At 43.3% G+C, this 20,366-nt stretch overlaps 1 protein-coding gene across 1 annotated transcript in view; it reads right to left on the reverse strand.

Moving 5' to 3' along the window:
* LOC146860913 (mucin-5B-like) overlaps nt 1-20,366 on the reverse strand; it is a 307,179-nt gene that overhangs the window by 15,165 nt on the left and 271,648 nt on the right. Inside the window, exon 18 of the mRNA XM_085646181.1 lies at nt 10,084-10,842. Within this exon, the coding sequence (XP_085502307.1) occupies nt 10,084-10,842 (759 nt within the window). The remainder of the gene's footprint in view (nt 1-10,083; nt 10,843-20,366) is intronic.

The following is a 20,366-nucleotide window of genomic DNA, read 5'->3' on the forward strand; positions in this document are numbered from 1 at the left end:
CCAAACATATTGTTAAAGTGTAGAACAATACAGTTATGTTAGTTGGAGGAGGAACCTGGAATGTGAGGATTGCACTTTGTGACAGGAAGGCGTGTGTGTAATGGAGAGATATTGAACTAAAGAGCGAAGGGGGAAACAGAAAGAAAAGAATTGGAAGATCAGGAAGACTACTGAAGAAGTTTTAAGATTTTGTGCTAAGTAAATTATAATTATATGTTTATCATAGTGTTTATGGTCTATCCTTGTGTACAGTACCTTGTTTTTGGGTGATGAAAAAAACACCATCCTTCTTTTTTTGCTCTTTATATACATAACTTTTGACGTCTTTTATTTTTCTAATTTTCAATTCAGAGAATAGACAATGTTGTATCGTTGTTAATAATATATAGTTGCTAGCCTTCCTTTTAAACAAAAGGTTGATGTCACAGCTTAGATTATATATCTCTCAGAATGTTATTTTAGAGGAGCTTGTAAGACACTGGAGGAATATTTCTACCATGGCTGTTCTAGTTGCAAGTTTTGTTCATACCAATCATAACAGAACCTCTTGAAATCTGAGAGGCATCTTATGCCCATTCCCCAGACATCAGCCCTTGCTTTCCTCTTCATAGCTGACATACTCCTGTGCCCCTCATGAAAGAACTCCATCATTCTTTCCGTCTGTGTTCCAGAAACACTGCATTAAATCCGATTATCAGCAGATGATTAAGAATGCACCAGGCAACTACTTCTCTCCACTTGCTTAGCCAATGATTTGCAATCACTACGCCTGTCAGTCGCACACATTGGCAAGCTGCTCTCATTCACAATTTATCAGCCTTTGCTACTGTCCAATCTTCTTCATCCTCTTCCCCATTGTTTTCTACTGGTAATCCTGACAGTCAGCCCTCACAACACCTACTCCATCAACATACATAATGTCAAATGTGCACTCAAGCAGCCTGTATATCCACTTGGCAACACAGGATGTTGCCCTACTCGTCATCCAGAGGTTTATGATCTTTACAGCATTAACATGCAGCTCTAAAATGTAGAACTCCCCACAATCAATCCAGTGCCTCTTTTTCAGGTCATCTCCCCTGTGAACTCTTAAGTGTCATAAAAACTTATGTAATATCTATTTTAGTCCCATCTTTTTCCTACATCATGACTGCTTCTGGTCATATGCACAGTTATGATCTCAAGATCAAATGGCTTAAGTTCCATAGCATTAGCTATGCACAAGTTAACACAGTAAAATTTGGCTGAAAAATGCAATCGAAAAATGTAAGACGCCAGTTAGGCCCCTATTTCCATTTCGATTCCGGAACAGCAACAATCCAAAGTTTATTTTAAAGATCGTTCGTATTTATTCAAATCATAGTATATAGGACAGAAATGTAATATGGCAGTCAGTATTAAATCTGCCATTCTTGTACATATTTTTAACTTGTTTCATTTACTTCCACTTTTACAAAGATACAATTGCTGTAAAATTTTAGATTTAGACAATACTGGAAAATATTATTTTTGTTTATTTTGAAGAAACACCCTCTCCCCAGCTCCCCTCTCTCCCGAGTAGGAATGAACTTACCAGCTAGAGAATTTAGCAGGATCAAATTCATGCTTATCGGTCTGATAACACACCTTTTCACAGATTGTCTGTTACTCTTATACACCACCCACAATGATGAAATGTCTTAGGGGCATATTCTCAAAGAGCTATCGCTGAGCTAACAGCACTTAATTGCAGCCAAAGTCGCGATAAATTTATCACCCCATTCACAAGCTGGTGCTAACAGCCCATAGCACCAGTTTACCTGCGATAGCAGCCGCAAAAACATCGCCACAGATGACCCCCGCAACTATTGCTAATGAGATGCAGAGTAGGCATTCCCGTGCAAAAAGCCTTGACAACACCACTCGGCAACATTCTCAACGACCAGCCAGATCGGTGATACAAACTCAAAACAGGCGATAAGGCGCGTTAACAGCAGGAAATTAACAGCTGCTCTGACCTGGTGTAAAGTCGGACGGCAGCCGGCACCAGAAAAGGGAGCACAGCCCACAGCCACACCTGAAGAACAAGAGATGCCATTGAGCTACTGATCATGCAGCTCGGAGCCCCAACAGGCCCACAACACCCACCGCCACCACCCGCAGGCCACCACCCTCCCCTGGACCCCCCGACTCCATCCCCCGGACCACCACAGAAGCAGCGCAGCCACAGACCGCGTTCCTTCAGAAAATGCACCAGCCTCACAGACATGACACAAGAGTATGTAATTGCCCACTACAGGTTCAAAAGGACAGCCATCCTCTGCATCCTGAACATCATAGCCCACAGGCTGACGGTACCAACACAACCAACCAACCAACATCCCTCCGCAGAAAAAGCTGCTGGCTGTACTGCATCTGTTGGCATCTGGTACCTTCCAACCAACAACTTCCAGAGTCGCAGGAGTCTCACAGCCAGCCCTATCAAAGTTCCTCAAACCTGTCCTGGATGCCATCATCAGCTTGGTACCCCAGTACCTATACTTCCTCCACACTGCGCAGGAACAGCTGGAGACCAAGCAAGGCTTCCACGCCATCGCTGCATTCCCGCACGTGTTGGGGGCAATTGACTGCAAACATGTAATACTTGTGCCCCCTGCCGACACTGCACACAATTACTGCAACAGAAAGCACACGCAATCCATCAATGTGCAGGCAATAGTGGACCACCGGGGACTCTTCACCAACATCGCTGCCAACTACGCAGGCAGTGTGCATGATTCATACATCTTCCGACAGTCCATCAGCAACCAGCGGGTCCAGGATGGCACCTACGAAAATGCACTGCTCGTTGGGAAGTACCAAATGCACACATCACACACCTCAACTCCACAAACATGCAACTGACAACACTGGAAATGCACACGTCACAAGCTCACATACAACATGCACACCCACCAGACACAACAGCACAACTCACTGTGGGAACCAGGCCTAGCCTTGTACATGAGCCATCAACGGCATGGCCCCTGAGCTACACAATAGCAGAATGTGGGAAGAGGAGGGGACCAGGCATGTGCGAAGGAGGCAATTTGACCGATGAATGAGACTGCACACGCCAAGTGTGGCGTGGTTGTGCTGGACAGACTGCAGTATGCAGACAACACACATATCCATGTCGACACACACCACTGGTGTTTGGAGTGTAGTGAGCAGTGGACGCAACCATGTCACTCCAGCCAGTGGGGGAGATCAAGGAAATCTAGCTTGTTACGTCCCCCCCTGTAAGCATGTGCGGAGTGGACTGGCCCGACGTACACCTGGTCAGTGTAGGGGTGTGAGTAAAAAGCATGTAGCCCTGGGCATGGTCCTGTTACGGAATGCCGAACCACGGCAGCGCCTCTCACCCCGCCACAAGGCCGACGCCGTCACCGTAAGTGGGGTTGCCTGCGAGTATGTGCGCCTGTTGCACCCAGGGACGCTGGTCACTGAAGCTGTCATGGCCTCCCCTGCACAGCCAGGCATCACCACCCACCTGCCGACACCGGCATGTGTCAAAGAGGGCCCACCACGTGCTGCTGCACTCTCCAAGCCCGAGGGACCCGTCCTTGGCAGCTTCCTCAGACCATCACGGCCTCCGCGACACAGGCCCGTGGAACACCTTTCTCCTTGACGTACTCCACTGGCATGCACAGCGGAGAAATAGGTCACACATTTGGAGTCTTGATATCTTCATGGCAGTGTTCATGTCATATCTTCATGGCAGTGTTCATGTCACAGTACGCAAGATGAGGAGAAAGAGGAAGACGCGCTTCAGTCCAGAGGAGACAAGGCTCACCTTTACGGAGGTGATGGGACACTACCGACAACTGCACTGGTGCCACTGACTCTGTGCAGCGCATGCCTACCACACGTGGCTGTGGGTCCCTGCTGACACTGCCTCCGGCACACACTGCGGTGGAGTATGTCATACAATATGAACTGAGTCTTGCTCTCTACATGGCAGAGTCCATGTCATTGTACAGGCCTCATCGCAGACTGCATTCCCTTCCAGCTCTGGTGCCACTGAGTGTGTGCCCTAAAAATCATGGGCCATCTCTGTTTGAACGTCAGTGGCACCTGAGCCCATGGGCTGGAGGTTGTCCTCATCTACATGTAGCTGATACTGACAAGGTGGAAAAGTGGAGTCTGTAGCATTCAGCTCCGCCATTAGCCTGGTTCTGCGTGCTTCTGCCCTCTGCATAATGCCCTGGAAGGACACCGTCCACTGTCCCCTGCAACCCTTCGCAACATTCCCCTTGGACATCGATGAGTACACGCTCAGCTCACGTGGCCCTACCTCAGTGCACCGCAAGTCACCACCCCATGGCGGTGTGCCTGTGCCGGCCGCTGTGCATCCGGGGCCACGAACACTGTGCTGTTCAAGTCAGGGACCCATGATGTTCGTACATTGTACTGCTGATTGTCTGCTCACTGGTGTGCTTTTTGACAGCATCCAACCAACCCCTGAGTGGTGGCTTACACAACCCGACACCCATCCTGCACAGGCGTCACTGGAGATGTGACCCTGGCAATGGAAGGGGCCGGGCACACGTGCCTGTCGCCAGTCCCACAAACTCAATCAGTGTGTCCGTGTGGTTATTATGTATGCATGAGGGACCGGGGTCATTCCACATAATATTGTGCTTTGTACAGTGTGCGCATCCATGTCGCCGCAGGCAGTGGTGTAGACCTGGGACATGAAACCGTGTCGTACCTCCCTGTGAGCGTAAGTGGGGTGGACAGGCGTACGACAATACTGTGTAGGGGTGTGGCTACTCCACACGTGAATCTGGGTGTGGTGCAGTGTAGGCCTTGCCAAGGATGTGGCTGATGCGTGTGTCTCTGTTGTAGTGTCTGCGCCACCTGTCCCGCAATCGACAATGTTGCTCTGTGGCACGCCCCAAGTGTGCGTACTCGGCCGAAGGGGTACATGGGGGAGGGCATGCCCGTTTAGGGTCAGGGTTCACACTTGCCAACTGTTGTGTGTGTTGCTATTGGCGCAGCATGAGCCAAAGATGTACCCTGTACTGCATGTCGAGTTCAACCAGGCCGGTGCTCTACATCTGTGTCAGCCCTGTACTTGCAATGGGCCTACACACATGTGGCCGGCCACATTCTGCGCAGCATCATCACTGTGTCATAGTCAGGCTTGAGGACATGCGCAGACAGGCATGACAATGGTGTGCCGCAGGGGTGCATGTGATGCTATTTCGCTGCGCTAACAGGTGAATGTGCTTGGGGGACGTGCAGCAGTGAGGCTACGTAATACATAGTTATGCCGCCCATTTTCAACACGCACCACATGTCATACATGAATCTCAGATTCACACATGTCACACACCAAGGAACCAGTGAGACTTACAACACATCATGCAGTACGTTTTCTTGACTCATGTCTCTCTGCACTGTCACAGGTGACCAAGGATATGCACTCTGCGCTTGGATGATGACACCCCTCCGAGCCCTGAACACACAAGCCCAGAGGCAGTACAATTTGGCCCACAAATGCACCAGGGGCATCGTGGAGCACACATTTGGCCTGTTGAAGTCACGTTTCAGTTGCCTGGACGTCACAGGTGGAAGGCTCCTGTACAGCCCAGACCTTGTGTGTAAAGATGATCATTGTATGTTGTGTGTTGCACAACATATGTGTACGCAGAAAAGCCCCATGGATAGGAGTGCCAGATGCACAGGAAGATGATGATGAAGATGAGGCAGGTAACCCACACCCCACTGAAGCCACAGCAGGAATAGCCCGTAGGGACCACATCATTGATAATTTCTTCTCTGGTTGACGTCACATTGTGATGGTCCTTAGCAGTATTGGGACAGTGCGTTGACTGACCACAGGCACAGCATGAGCTAATAAATGCATTCCAATACACATTCCCTGTGTGCATGTCACTCATCTGTACAGACACTTCACTCAGACAAGTGTGGGTGAGACATGTTGTGCTGACAATTTTGGAATTTGTTGATGGATAGTGGGTGTGTCACCTCTGTGCAGTGAGGCTGTTTGGGGTGTCACGTATTCGAACTGCCAGTTCCGTGTGTCACAGTTATTACGGTGTCCCACTCTTCGGCATTTCACATGTGTCCCAATTCATTCCATTTTGGCTATCATTTGTGGCCTACAGGGATTCTTTTGGGCTCTGATATGTGCCGCCATGATGCAGGGATGCACCCTGTGACTCAAGTCCCATGACATGGGCGACATGTACGTAGGGGGAATCACTGCCCCTACATTGGTCCATACTTTCATTATTGTTTGTTCATGGACATGGCACGTCGGTGTGCAGGGGTGTTGTTCGTCCCTCTGCAATGTCATCGATATATTACCACGTACACTGTCTGATCATGCCCCATTTAATCTTGTTCCCACCCTCCCCTATGGTGGAGGCTGGGAGCGACGTTGGTCATTCCCTACTACTGTAATGTTGGTATGGGGGTTTTCATATGGAACTTCATAACTCCATCCTTGATTATTTCAAGATCAACTTGGGCTCTGTTAGAAGTTATGCCATCCTATGAGATGCCTTTAAGGCATATATATGTGGGATTTGCATTTCAAAACACGCAGCAGACATGCTATGGGACATCTGCAATAGTCTGGCTCTGATAGAGGCCTAACTTGTTGAAATAATCAAGGATAACTCTTCCCGTTTTAATTTATCTTCCCTACACAAACGGTCAGTTCTCCTTGCAGACTTCCAGGACCTTGCTGTTAGGGAGATTGTTTATCTTGTTAAATACTCCGCGGCTCATGAATATGGTGAGGGCAAACACCCTTGTCACACTCAAGCTCACCTCCTACACCCCAGTTAGGGTCCTGAGGACATTACTGAACTCCATCTGGATGATAGCACACAGGCTACTGCCAATGAAGACATCATATGAGAATTAGTGTCATATTATAATACTTTCACACTTCATGCTTGGACCCTGTTAAACCATCACATATGGCCTACTTAGAGGAAATAGCTATGGTCTGGCTCACTATGAAGCACTCCCTATTTCTGACTAAATACTTCTCTGCTGAAGAAGTTGCTCAGGCGATCCACTGCCTTGATGGTGCCAATTACTAACAGGTAACTGTGCCTACACCGGATTTGTTTCAGTGCACTTAGTTCAACAATTGATACATACAGCAGTGCTTGTAAGTTCCAACCGGTAACCTACAGTCAATCAATAATTAAATTAGCTAATGTTTATCACAATAAATCTGCCAAGGCCCCTGGCTTTGATTGACTCACCAGTCCCATTAATAGGGCTTACAAGGGTATTGTTGTCACTCACTTACTGGATGTGTATGCCAAACCAGTAGACAATTAGATCCTCTTTCCTGCTTAAACCTGGCAAAGACCCTACATTTTGCACCTGGTATAGGCCACTTTTCCTTACCTTTGACAATACGATCCTAGCCAAAGCAGTGGTCAGCAGATTATCATTGTTGTTTGAACTGATTATCTTTCTCATCAGAACCCAATTTGTTCAATAGGTCTACCTCACTCAACATGTCCACTATATTCTCCATTCTGAATAGGGTTCTCCCTAGAAATATCCTATGTGGTCATCTTTCTCGACAAAGAGAAGGCTTTTAATTCTATAGAGTGGTCTTTCCTCCATGCCAGGTTGTGGAGACTTGGGATTCCTGCGGTGTTCATTGGCCTTGTATCTCTCCTGTATTCTGACCCCATAGCCCCACACGGGTAAATGGCATTCTTTTTTAGCCCTTTGCTATATCCAAAGGTACAAGGCAGAGTGTAATCTTTCGCCCCAGCTGTTCACTTTTGCATTGACCCTCTGGTCCGCCACCTCCAAGAACACTACATGCACCATGACCTTCACTTTAACCCTTTTTGTATTTCTTTTTTTAAATATACCCATTCCATTTTCTAACTCCTTCTTTGACACCTTTTGTAGTCTCCTTCTCAAACTGATCTGTGCAGGTTGTAGGCCCTGGATCACCTGGAATACTCTTATCCTGTCATATGACCAAGGTGAGTTTGCATTCCCACATTTTTAAACATACTTCCTTGTGGCCCAGGCCCAGTTTCCATGCCTTTGGTATCATTCAGATATCCATTTACCTTCTACAAAACCCAAACAAGACCTGGCAGACCCAATGCCCCTGGCAGCTCTGTAACCTCAGTGTCTCAAGCTAGACGCTTTGGATATCCATACCTTGTCTACAACATGTTGGGTCTGGCTAAAAATTAGTAAGGTCCTGGGCTGTGATTTTTAATATTATCTTAAACTTCTTATCTCAAAAACATATGGCTGGCTTTGACACTCGAAACATTTGTCTAACACACCCTGACAAGACACGAATTCCACACAATGGGTGTCTTCATTCTGGACAGCCATGTACTGTCCCATTTGGTGGACACTAGATTTGCCGATGCCAGATATATAGATAAGTTTGTATTTAAGTTTGTATTTTGCTGGCTACATGGAACACTAGGCTCCCACATCCCATCTTATCCTCTTGTTCCAGATGACTTCCCTCCCCTTTTGTTATTATTAATGGACTCTGAGGGAACTTATATGATTCAGCAATGTCAGACAGCAGTGGCAAAAAGATCTAGGCCACCCTATCTCTGACAAGGACTGGTCTCATTGTTCAGCATACCTAAACTGATCTCCCCCAACCACCACCGTATGCTACTTCACTTTCCGTTTTTGCACACATCCACTATTACCACTGCTGGTCTAGTTAATCTTGACCCCTCATGGTCTTCCCTGTATCCGAAATGCAGATTTCCAGAGCCAGACTTCCCAAACTTGACTTTGAACTGTCCACCTATTGCTGCAATTTGGATTGACATATTTAGTATCCTTTCACACATGGTTTTGATTACTTTTGAACCCTCTCCCCTGATGGTGCTCCTTGGTAATGTAGCGACCATCCCAAGGAGCATCCTCAGATTCACAGTAATTGCTCTGCTACTAGCAAAGAGAGAGATTGCACTTTATTGGAGCAGTGGAATATGTCCTACTTTTAAGGCGTGGCTATTGAGTGTGACTCATTGTGACCTGACATGTGAAGTTTATGCCACGTTACAACCTCCCACAGCCTGACCCAAAGATATTTGTCAACCCTGCCATACTTATTTGCTCTCTCTGGAGCCAGACCCCCAGAGCTCGACACTTCCTTCTTCCTCTGCTACGTCATCCTTATATTCCATCAGTTAAGACACCATCACATAGGGCCTCTCACACTCTCTGTCACTACCTTTATTATTGATAGAAGTCTCTGAGTCTTGCTATTTTTGATAATATACTGCATGTGTGAAATTGACATTTAAATGTTCTGCTATTGGATATATTACTCTATGTCTCATGATGTCTGCACTCTGGTTGTGGAAAATTATAAATACATTTTTTTTTTCAAAAAGAGGCAATGCTAGGATCTTAGGGGTAGTAGTCAAAGACACGTTTAGTTTCATCCTTTCTAGCAGTCTGGCTATATTTCAAGTATCTTCATGCCATATGGGTCCACCTGCTGCTGCTACCTGCGATGGTACCCTACCTGCTTTCCAGTCGGATGCTGCCCTGACAGCCCCCAGAATAGGGTTTGTTTATTCCTTGAATGGTGCCTTGATAGCAATGAATTATAACCAGTTCATTTTCAATGTTTTCACACATTATTCTTAATATCGCAGCCAGGTTGAGTCATCCAGGATTTGTGAGATGGATTGAATGCAACCTCTGGTTATGTCTTTTTTTGTTGATACAATGCAATAGTTTTAAGCTATCCATAATGTCTCATCTACTTTACACTCTGTGTGTCGGTCAGCTTTAGACATTGGTGCACATAACCCACAACTACAAATGTGATACTTGCTTGGTAAGCATTTTTCTTACGCAGCCAGACCAGAGAAACGCCAAACAAATATCAAATGACTTAGACTGTACCACCCTGTGTCTCCTCCATGCTCACATGCTTTCAAGAAAAAGCCTGAGAGTTGTAAGTTTGAATAAAATCATCCTACACACAGCTAATCTTAAGGATAAGAAAGCATAAACAAATCAACATAACCCCAACTACTGCTGTGCACTTACCAGGAGAGAAGTTTCTGCCACTGACAGAACACATACAAGTCGTTGTTCTTGGCATCTCTGTAGAACTAGGTACAGCTGTGCAGGGCACAAACTGACAGCACAGGACTTGGATTTGATAATTGAAGCACCATGGTACAAAGGACTGTTGATTGTTGTAGCAAGTCAATCCGAATAATCTGTTGCACTGCACAATTTGGTTGAGCTGGTTTATGGGAGTGAATGGAAAGCGTTCTGCTCTGCATTTAATGTCCTGTGGAGCACGACAAATAGTATAACCTTGTCTTCTAATGTTGTCAAATGTTTCAAAGTCTCCACTTACTGCATCTTGTTGAGGTTTAGAAATGTCATACCAGGGAGACCACTTGCAGACTTCCCGGACACATTTGGTGGTTGAAGGCAATGTCTTTGGCTTGACAGTTGGTTTTGAGGTCGATGGAATAGTGGGTCTGCTTGTACATCCATATACCTTTTTACAGCATAAAATGCTAATTTCATAATTGTAACATAATCCTGATGTTTGATCCTTGTTGTAGCACATAAGACCTAATGTTTCACTGCACACCAGCGATTGACCAAGATTACTTATTGGTACTGTGGGGAAGCTTTTAGCTCTACACCTAACTTTTTTGGGAGCATTACAAACAGCATATCCTTTAGCTTTTAAATTTGCAAATGATTCAAAGTCTCCACTTTTAGGACCTAGTTGAGGGTAGCTGGAATCATACCAGGAAGACCACTCGCAGACTTCAGAGACACAGTCTGTAGGTGATAAAAGAAGAAATTATTAGTTACAAAACAATGTGTCTTTGAGAGCTGTAATTCTTTTGCAATAAAGGAGATAAACATGACATCAGAAAACTGAAATATGCATTAATATGTACAAGGTACAGTAGCAGCCATCAGCATTTTATAACTAAGGTCCTCATTACGATGATAGTCGGAAAGGCTCCAAACGGTATTCGCATTTTCTGACCCATGTCGGAACCCATGCTTCCGACCAACTCGGTAACATTTCCAACCGACCGATGGAAAGGTAACCACTCCGTCTTTCCGACTTGGTACCCACCAGCATTCGGAGACTCCGAGCCGAATCGTACAAGTCTATGGACCGTGTTTCTGACGTATTTACGATGTCAGATTCTGACAGCCTTTCCGAATTGGTCTGTCCGACACAAAAAGGCTGCTGGAAACTGACTTTTGGGGGCCCGTAGCAGGCTCCCCTTCATGCGGAGGCCTCAGGTTGGGGCCAGTGGGGGTACCCATGGGACCCCTCTTCATAGCCATTGGGGACCTGTCACAGGGTGCAAGGTTTTCGGCAGTCACCCCATTTTTCAATGGGAGCCTGTGTTGTGTGTCGGAACACAGGCTCCCATTGAAGTCAATGGGAGACTTTCCGAACGGTGTTCGGAAACATAATTGGTTGGTCAGACTCTCCGAACCCGAGTCGGTCGGAACCAATTCCAAGAAGGAGTTGGTAGGAATGCTTTCTGACTGACATCGTAATGAGGCCCTAAGTGTTCAATAGGCAAAGTTTTGTCCTTCTTTTCAACATTTACTTGAGCATTGCCAACTCTCATAATTAGTTTGTGTGTAATATTGTTTATTTACCCGTTATGTAAAGATACTAGAATTTTAAAGCAAATCATGTGACAGGGTTGCATAATGGATACGTTCAGAGTCAGTATAATTTCACAGTTTTGAATTTGAATACATCGGGATACTGTCGGGGCAGTGACTGAACAGCATTAGACCTAAATGGCATATTTACAATAAACTGGCAGAGCACTGTGTTGCTCCAAAATTGATAGCGCTGTTATCAATTTTGATAGTTTGATAGTTCCTAGGAATCCCCCAGGAGCAGTGTGTTTTGGATGAGTTAAACTGAGGGCTTGTTGTCCCGACCGCTTCAGGACACCCCCACAGGATATGTCAGTCATTAGACCAGCTAGCCCTACAGTGCCACTACCACCACCACCACCAGTACAGTGTGTTTCGCTCAGACACTCTCAGAAAACATACAGGATGGCCATTTAGGACGTTTCAATAAGAATTAGTTGTCCAACTACAGCTTTGTGTAAAACATCTGTGCTGTGACAATCAGGAGATAGAAGCACACAAAGGAGATTGCTTGTACCAATATAGTAAATTGTAGATACATTTCTACCATAGTGCTAATAAGATGAACAGAAACAGTCCAGATAAAAACAGTAGCACTTGCTTATTCCGAAAATGCATGCCTTAAGCAATTTGCCTAAATGTATCTAGCCTAGCCTAGATGTGTAGGTGCAACCTGTATTTGTGTATGTAGCCAAGAAATCCCTAGGGATGAATCAGCCCCATCACCTGATGGTTTAGAATGAAGGACACCGTCTCTGTGTAGAGGATGACAGCCCACAAGGGATGTCAGACCACTGCTTGTCGAAGATTCAGCATACAGGTCCCTGGAAGCTTGGAAGGAATTCTCCTCTAATTTGTAGAGGGGAGTGAGGGTCTTTTATACTAAAGTGGTCACTTCAGGGTTTTGTCTAGAATCGATATGTTTTTAAATCAATCATGGATGTTTTGAAAACAATCATAAATGTTTTTAAAGCAATCACCAATGCTTTTCTAAACAAATGCGATCATGCACTGCTGGCTGTTGGCCAAGGATGAAAAAAGTGGTGACCCTTATACAGATTCATTCTGCCGTGCCCGGGGGCATGTTTATGTATGACATGTACAGGGAATATGATAGAAGGCTAAGAGCCTGGCGTCGAAGAGACAGGAGGAGGCTACTAGGTAAAAGGTCACCTGTTTCGAATCATTATTGTAGTGTGGATGGGACAATGTATGTAAAAATAGGGTATACATGACAGGACTATCCTAAAAGACATGACAGCTCTAACAGCTTTAAAATACAGGGATGCACTTTACAAAAATACAGTGCACCCCTGCCTTTTCCCTAGTGCTGGTGCAACAAAAGCTGCCTAGCTCCAGTGCAGGCACCCTAGCACCATTTTGCTAGGATGCCTGTGGTGCAGGGGTAATAGTTTATGTGCAGGAAGGGCGAGGGTTATATATTTCCTACCTTGATCTCTTTTTTAAAGGGTCATAGTGCAGATTTTCAGTAACTTGCTATGTCATTACCTTGTTGAAATAGGAGAGGTCTGCTCTCACTTCCTGAGACAATTCTTCTAGTTTGGAGGTGACCCGCAAAATCTCCAAGGTTATTGTCAATGTACCCTGAGCTTATGAAAGTGCAGCCAAAACCCACTAACAAGGTGAGTGGAAAACATAAGAAAATCTTATCTAATAGAAGGAGGGAATCACACTTCCTGTGAATAATCCAAGTTAAAATCTATGGAGTTTAGTAGCAATACCAAACTTTATTTAAACTGCTTTACCTGTTTATGCAATATGTTTTTAAAAATGCTGGTCGTATTTAAAAAATATATAAATAGCATTTTTTGTAGAAAGCTCTTGCAACAGTGAATCATACCATTCATTGAACATACAAGTCATCTGTAATTCCAAAAACTCCATCACGGACATAGTGGCTAGTTACCCTGGCAGTACACATGACTCCTACATCTTTAGACACAGTAGCATACACAGACGTCTCCTTGCAGGTGAATTTGGCAAAGGATACCTGCTTGGTAAACAGATGTAATGCTGTCTTGCAGAGTCTTCGGTCATGGTGACACATAGCAGTGAGTAATTTTTTTGTTTTACACCCTGTAGGTGATAGCACATACGGTGTGCCCTCCTTTACACTGACGCCATACCTAAATCTAAGTACCCCAAGTGAGCAGAGATATAATGAGGTGCATATTTCCACACGCAACGTCATTGAGAGAACATTTGGTTTACTAAAATCTATGTTCCGCTGCCTCCACAAAACTGGTGGTGCATTGCAGTACAGGCCAGATGCCTGCTGCAAAATAGTTGCCACTTGTGCCATGTTGCACAACATTGCTACTACTAGAGGCATACCCCTGGAACTCTCTGACAAGGAACCTGAGAAAGACAATAAGCCAAGATGACCACTACAAGCATCATGCGTTCCGAGCGCAGCAGAGGGGAGACAGAGACGTGCAGAAAGGACTCAGCATTTTGTTTTAGGTGGGTAATGATGAGACAACACACAACGTGCTTAACTGTTTAATGAAACTAAATGTAGTAGTGTTAATGCACACATACCAGGTGCAAACAGGCATTGTGTCATACCAAATAAGACAACATAGCATTGCAATGGTACTTAAATGGCAGTCCAGACAATGTTCATACTACTGGTTACCTCACCACATTTCAGTGTCACAAAATTCACTTCTTGCGGCCACACACTGCCGGGGACCTTTCAGTAGACTCTGCCACATCCCTTGTGGAGCCTTCGGAGCCAGTGGTGTTCCGAGTACTGCGCTTCCTGGTTGTTGTTATTGGTGCCAGGAGACTACTGAGGCTGCAGGCCTCCTCACTCTCCCCCTCCCAGAACCCTGGCCACATCCCCACAGCAATGGGTCATCTTAACTTGCATCCCCACAGCACGACAGGACAGCTGAGCTGTGGTTGTTCTCAGCCGATTGGTGGCCCTGGTGTACCAATTTATGCGTACCATCAAATTATGATGCCTCTTGCGTTGAGATGCATGGTCATCCCGCATCACCCTGCTCAAGTCATGCATTGCTTTGGTTACATTTGCAACATTTTCATTTGTGGCTCTCTGACCTTCCACAACAGCAGTGGTGAGCTCCTTCATGCAGTTACTAATTCCACCAATGTTTTTTGCCAATGTTCCAAGTTGGGCATGCATTAACCGCATGTTTTTGCATTATAGATGCTCGACCTTGAGCATCTGTTCCTCCAGGCCTCCACAGACAGCAGACTCATCGTCTCCTGCAGCTGCCATGAGTGCCCTTTTTTATTTTTGCCCTTTGCCTATGAAAGTGGACTGTTCAGTGCCGCATTTGTACATCTGGTCTTGTTGTGGGTGTATGGCCAGCCTGTGATGTTGGAGTGTCAGGTTGGTTCCCCTCCTCACTTTCTAAATCTGGCAGTGGTGGCACTTCGGTCCTGCGTCTAGTGGCTGCAGGTATCGGGATGCTGGTGTTACCTCTATATACTCTTCTGACTGTGCCTCATAATCCTGTGTGTCATGGACATCACCAACATCAGTCTCCTACGCAGCTGCATCTGCGATGTTAAACATCACTTGCTTGTTGTGCTCTGATGCACTAATTCTGTATTGTTCCCTCTTTTGCTGTATGCTGATACCATAATGCATTTGGGTGTGGCAAGTAAAATGTGGACTGGAGTCACATTAGCTTCACTAAGCATGATCTGCATTGAGGGGGAATTTTTAAGATTTAACAATGAATGATCATTTGCATTGATCTTACCTTGTGAGGTACCGGCCTATTCAGAGGTGTCAATCTGTGCAACACCAACATCTGCTTCCAGCTGCAGTGTTGACTCCACCATGTCCTCCAGGGGTGTGTTGGCACGTTCCGTTGATGGTCCACCTCCAGTTTTTTTGGCATCTGCAAGCCTTGCAGCCACCCTCTCCTTGGCACAGCTACGCAGGTCATACAAGCGCTTGCGCAGGTCAGATATGGTGCACTGTGTGTCCCCCCACGGCATTTATCTTGGATTGGATCCCAAGCCATGTCTTTCTTTTCACTGCTTCTGGGACCTGCAGTGACAGCATTCCAAACAGTTTGTCGTGGCTCTGGACAACTTCCTCAATGAGGACTTCAAGTTCTTTATTGCTGATTTTCAGCTTCCACTTGCTCTATTTTGCTTTCTTGTCCCCTGTTCCAGAAGCCATGCTTTTATTTTTGCACAAATTCTGCTTTCTACAAAGCTTACTTCCACTCAGCTCCAACAGTCTGCCTCCTCCTCTGCTTCTCTCAGTGAACAGGTGTGAGCAATCCCGGTATCACTTCCTGGTAGTGATGTCATCAAGATGCATCGTTATGAAGTAATTGCTATTTGCGAATCTGTATTTGCGGATTCACTTTTTGCGATTCAGTAATTCGTAGTCGCTATTAGCGATTGCGATTTTTACCTAACAGCAAAAATTAGCGATTTTCTTTTAATGCATAGACTTTTGCGATGGCAAAATAGTGATTTCTTAAAAATTGCCATTTAGAAATCTCAATTGAGTTGCTTGATGCATGTGGCCCATAATGAGTAGGTTTCCTCCGGATGAGTTTTGTGGATGGAGTTGGGGACAAGTTCAGAGTAGGAAGGATTGGATTGGGACTAATATGTTTATGTCCTTGTATTATAGTTATCTTTAATGAAAGGAAACAATTCACTGTATTCATGCCTTCATTCTAAGCCATATGTAATTTGTCTCTGTGTAAATTTCAAACTGGAAATCCTTAATAATTGTTGCATTTATGTTCCTAAAAACAATTTAATGTGGGTGTGGTCATTTTTCTGAATAAGAGTGGTGGAGTAGTCTATTATCAAAATTAGACAGTTGTCAATAGGGCTGTGTATCAGATGTGTACAGTGCTAATGCATGGCATGCCATGCTATTTTATAATTCTGTAAGCATTTTGAAGAGACAGCACCCCATTAAAATTAAAGAATAGTGTACATGTGATGCAGGCCTCACAGTTTTTAAAACTTAAATCAAGTCAGCAAAAGGACTATTTATAATTGCATTTTTTTGTATTATAATTTGATTTTTTATATTTGTATAATTATATTTTTTAGGAGTGGGTGTTGAGTTTTTAGGGAAAAGGGTGGGAAGTATGTTAAGAATAATGTATTAGTGTACATATTTTAAAGTTTATTTAAAACATTTTAAAACAAAAAAACATTAGGAGCGGGATGTTGGGTTTATAGGGGGATAAGAGCGGGATGCATTTTATAAAATGAAGTAGTATTGCGTAATTCTTTTTATATTAATTTAAAAAAATAGCAAAAATGACAATACAAATTCAAGTAGTGGGATGTTGGGTTTATAGGGGATAAGAGTGGGGAGTATTTTAGAAAGTCATGTATTAGTGTTGATTGTTGGACGGTAATTTATTTAATTTAATTAAGTGTAGACATTTGTTATGAATTAGATGATGGATTACTATTGAGTAAGGGTGTGATGTTTATAAAAAATTAAAGTAATTTAAATATGTTATCTTGTAATTTAAGTTTTTTTAACAATTTTATATTGAAACAATTTAAAACTTAAAAAAATCAAACTATTGAGATATTATTGTTAATTATGCAAAAATGTAAATACAATGATGACAAATTATTCATATTAATTTATAAAGAAAATGCGTTTATTATCAAAAAAATGTTTTTAAATTCTGTAAAAATGTAAATAGAATTGTTTTTGAATGTTGTAAAAATGGAAAGAATATTGTAAATGTTTATTTGATAGTAAACTTAAAAAAACAAATTAGGTAGACAAGACCAATATGAGCTATTTTGATAAATTATTCTATAAATAGAAAACTTATTAAAAACAAATGTAGGATGCTGCTATGTTTTTTTACATATGTATTAATTACAAAAAGTGTATGTTATATATTTTCAAAATGTTTTAAAAATATATACAATTATGAATATTAGTTTATCTAAATTTGTGTTTTTTCAAATATTGTACTGTGTTAAACATGTTCTTATATAAATATTTTCTACAATTTTGTGGGAAAAATATGGAGAATAAATATTAAAAATTATGAGGTTTAATTTAATTTGGAATAAATTTGTTTTTTATTACATGTTTACATAGATGTTTGTTCACATATTTGATATTGTGGTGGTAATAGTAATAATATTAACTTTATAGTGTGCTATATTTTGGGTGCCTTCGTTTGTAGTATTGAGTGTATTGTATTTTCCTCCATTTAGTATCCAACACCTTCATTGTTATAAAAAAAAAATATATATATATATATATATATATATATATATATATATATATATATATATATATATATATATATATATATATATATATATATATATATATATATATATATATATATATATATATGGAAGCATGTGGTGTCCTGGGTTGAGGAACGGCGCTCTTCGGTCTGGGGGGTGCGTGAAACAGCCGGTAGGACAGCCGGTGTACATAAGAAGCAGGAGACCTCTGAGCCCAGAGGTCAGGAGTACACGCACATATATATATAAAGTCTCGGGAGGATTCGTCAAGCGGGGGCTGAGATAAAGGGGGGTCCCAAAACGCGTTTTTCCCATGCATTTTTCCATAGGACCTTTAGACAGGGCTACTGCCCGAACGGCTGAACAGAATTACTTGAAATTTGGCAGAGAGGTAGTCCTCAGGTCAAGGAAGTGCCTTTTGTAGGTTTGGTGTAAATCTGTTCAGTAGATTCTGAGAAAATAGCCTTTAAATCAATATATATATCTGAGCCAGCTTACGGTACGCTTACCGTAAGCTTACCGTACGCGTACGGTGGCGTGCGCGAGCGCGATTCTGATTGGCTCTTAGATCTTAGTAAACATTCGAATCGGCTGAAACCAGGAAGCAGCGGCCGCCATTTTCTCTCTCGCACTGAGAGTTAGGTTGTTAAATAAAACCAATACACATGTAAAGGAGCTGTTTTGACAGCTCACACACACATAGCCATGTTGAGGGAGTCCCCCAAGATCCCCCAAGGCCAAAAATGCCATTTTTATTTTTTCGGTAATTTCGCCGATTACGCTTACCGTACGCGTACGGTAAAAAATGTTAAAAAAAAAACACTATCCACACTCTCCCCACCCCCTGTGCTTTTGGTGGCCGCCGGCCAACAACTGTGCAGGGCTTATCAGTGGTGTGAAAAACCACAATATTTTTAACAAAAATAATAAAAGAAAAAATTATCCACACTCTCTCCACCCCGTGTGCAAATGGTGCCCGAAGGGCACCATTTGTGCATGGCTTATAAGCACCGTAAGCACAGTAAGCACCGCGTGCTTACTGTGCGCGCACGGAACGAACTGCGTTAAGTGGGCGCGCACGCCACGAATGGCGTAAAGTAACTTAGCATTTGAAAAACCGTACAAATTCACTGAAAAAACCATAGGTTTCACACACGTTATAGTTAGGAATTAGCATTTAAAAAACCTTGCAAATTCACTGAAAAAACCATAGGTTTCACACATGTTATAGTTAGCGGAAATTTTACTGATAAAAAACCAGTGAAATTCCCCCGTTATAGTTAGTGCAGGCAACTATAACTCACGCGACCGCAATCTTCTGCTGATGACATATGTGTCTTTATGAAAAAAAAATATTTGTAATATATGTATAGCTAAAAATGTATGGAAGAAGACATGGGCAAATAAGTGTCTAAATACAGTATTAGCATCAGCAGAGGATTGCGGTCGCGTGAGTTATAGTTGCCTGCACTAACTATAACGGGGGAATTTCACTGGTTTTTTATCAGTAAAATTTCCGCTAACTATAACATGTGTGAAACCTATGGTTTTTTCAGTGAATATATATACATATATATATAATTCAGTGAAAAAACCATAGGTTTCACACATGTTATAGTTAGCTGGACATTTTACTGATAAAAAACCAATGAAATTCCCCCGTTATAGTTAGTGCAGGCAACTATAACTCACGCGACCGCAATCCTCTGCTGATGCTAATACTGTATTTAGACAATTATTTGCCCATGTCTTCTTCCATTAAATTTTAGCTCTACATATATTACAAATATTTTTTTTTCATAAAGACACATATGTCATCAGCAGAGGATTGCGGTCGCGTGAGTTATAGTTGCCTGCACTAACTATAACGGGGGAATTTCATTGGTTTTTTATCAGTAAAATGTCCAGCTAACTATAACATGTGTGAAACCTATGGTTTTTTCACTGAATTTGCAAGGTTTTTTAAATGCTAATTCCTAACTATAACGTGTGTGAAACCTATGGTTTTTTCAGTGAATTTGTACGTTTTTTTAAATGCTAAGTTACTTTACGCCATTCGTGGCGTGCGCGCCCACTTAACGCAGTTCGTTCCGTGCGCGCACGGTGCGCTTCGCGCACCGCGCGCCCACTTTACGCAGTTAGTGCCGTGGATGGGCCATGTACGCACGATGCGCTTCACGCACCGTGCGCACATGGAGGACATATTATGCGCTTCGTTGGGAAAGGTAAAGTTTTAAATTTTCTACTTAATTATTGACCATAGACAAATGGTGCACTGCAGGCACCATTTGCACACGGGGTGGGGAGAGTGTGGATAATTTTTTTTTTTTTTTTTTTTTTTTACCGTACGCGTACGGTAAGCGTAATCGGCGATTTTTCGTAAAAAAATAAAAATGAAT

The sequence above is a fragment of the Triturus cristatus genome, chromosome 3_1 (genome assembly GCF_964204655.1).
Source record: "Triturus cristatus chromosome 3_1, aTriCri1.1, whole genome shotgun sequence".
In the NCBI taxonomy this organism is placed as follows: domain Eukaryota; kingdom Metazoa; phylum Chordata; class Amphibia; order Caudata; family Salamandridae; genus Triturus; species Triturus cristatus.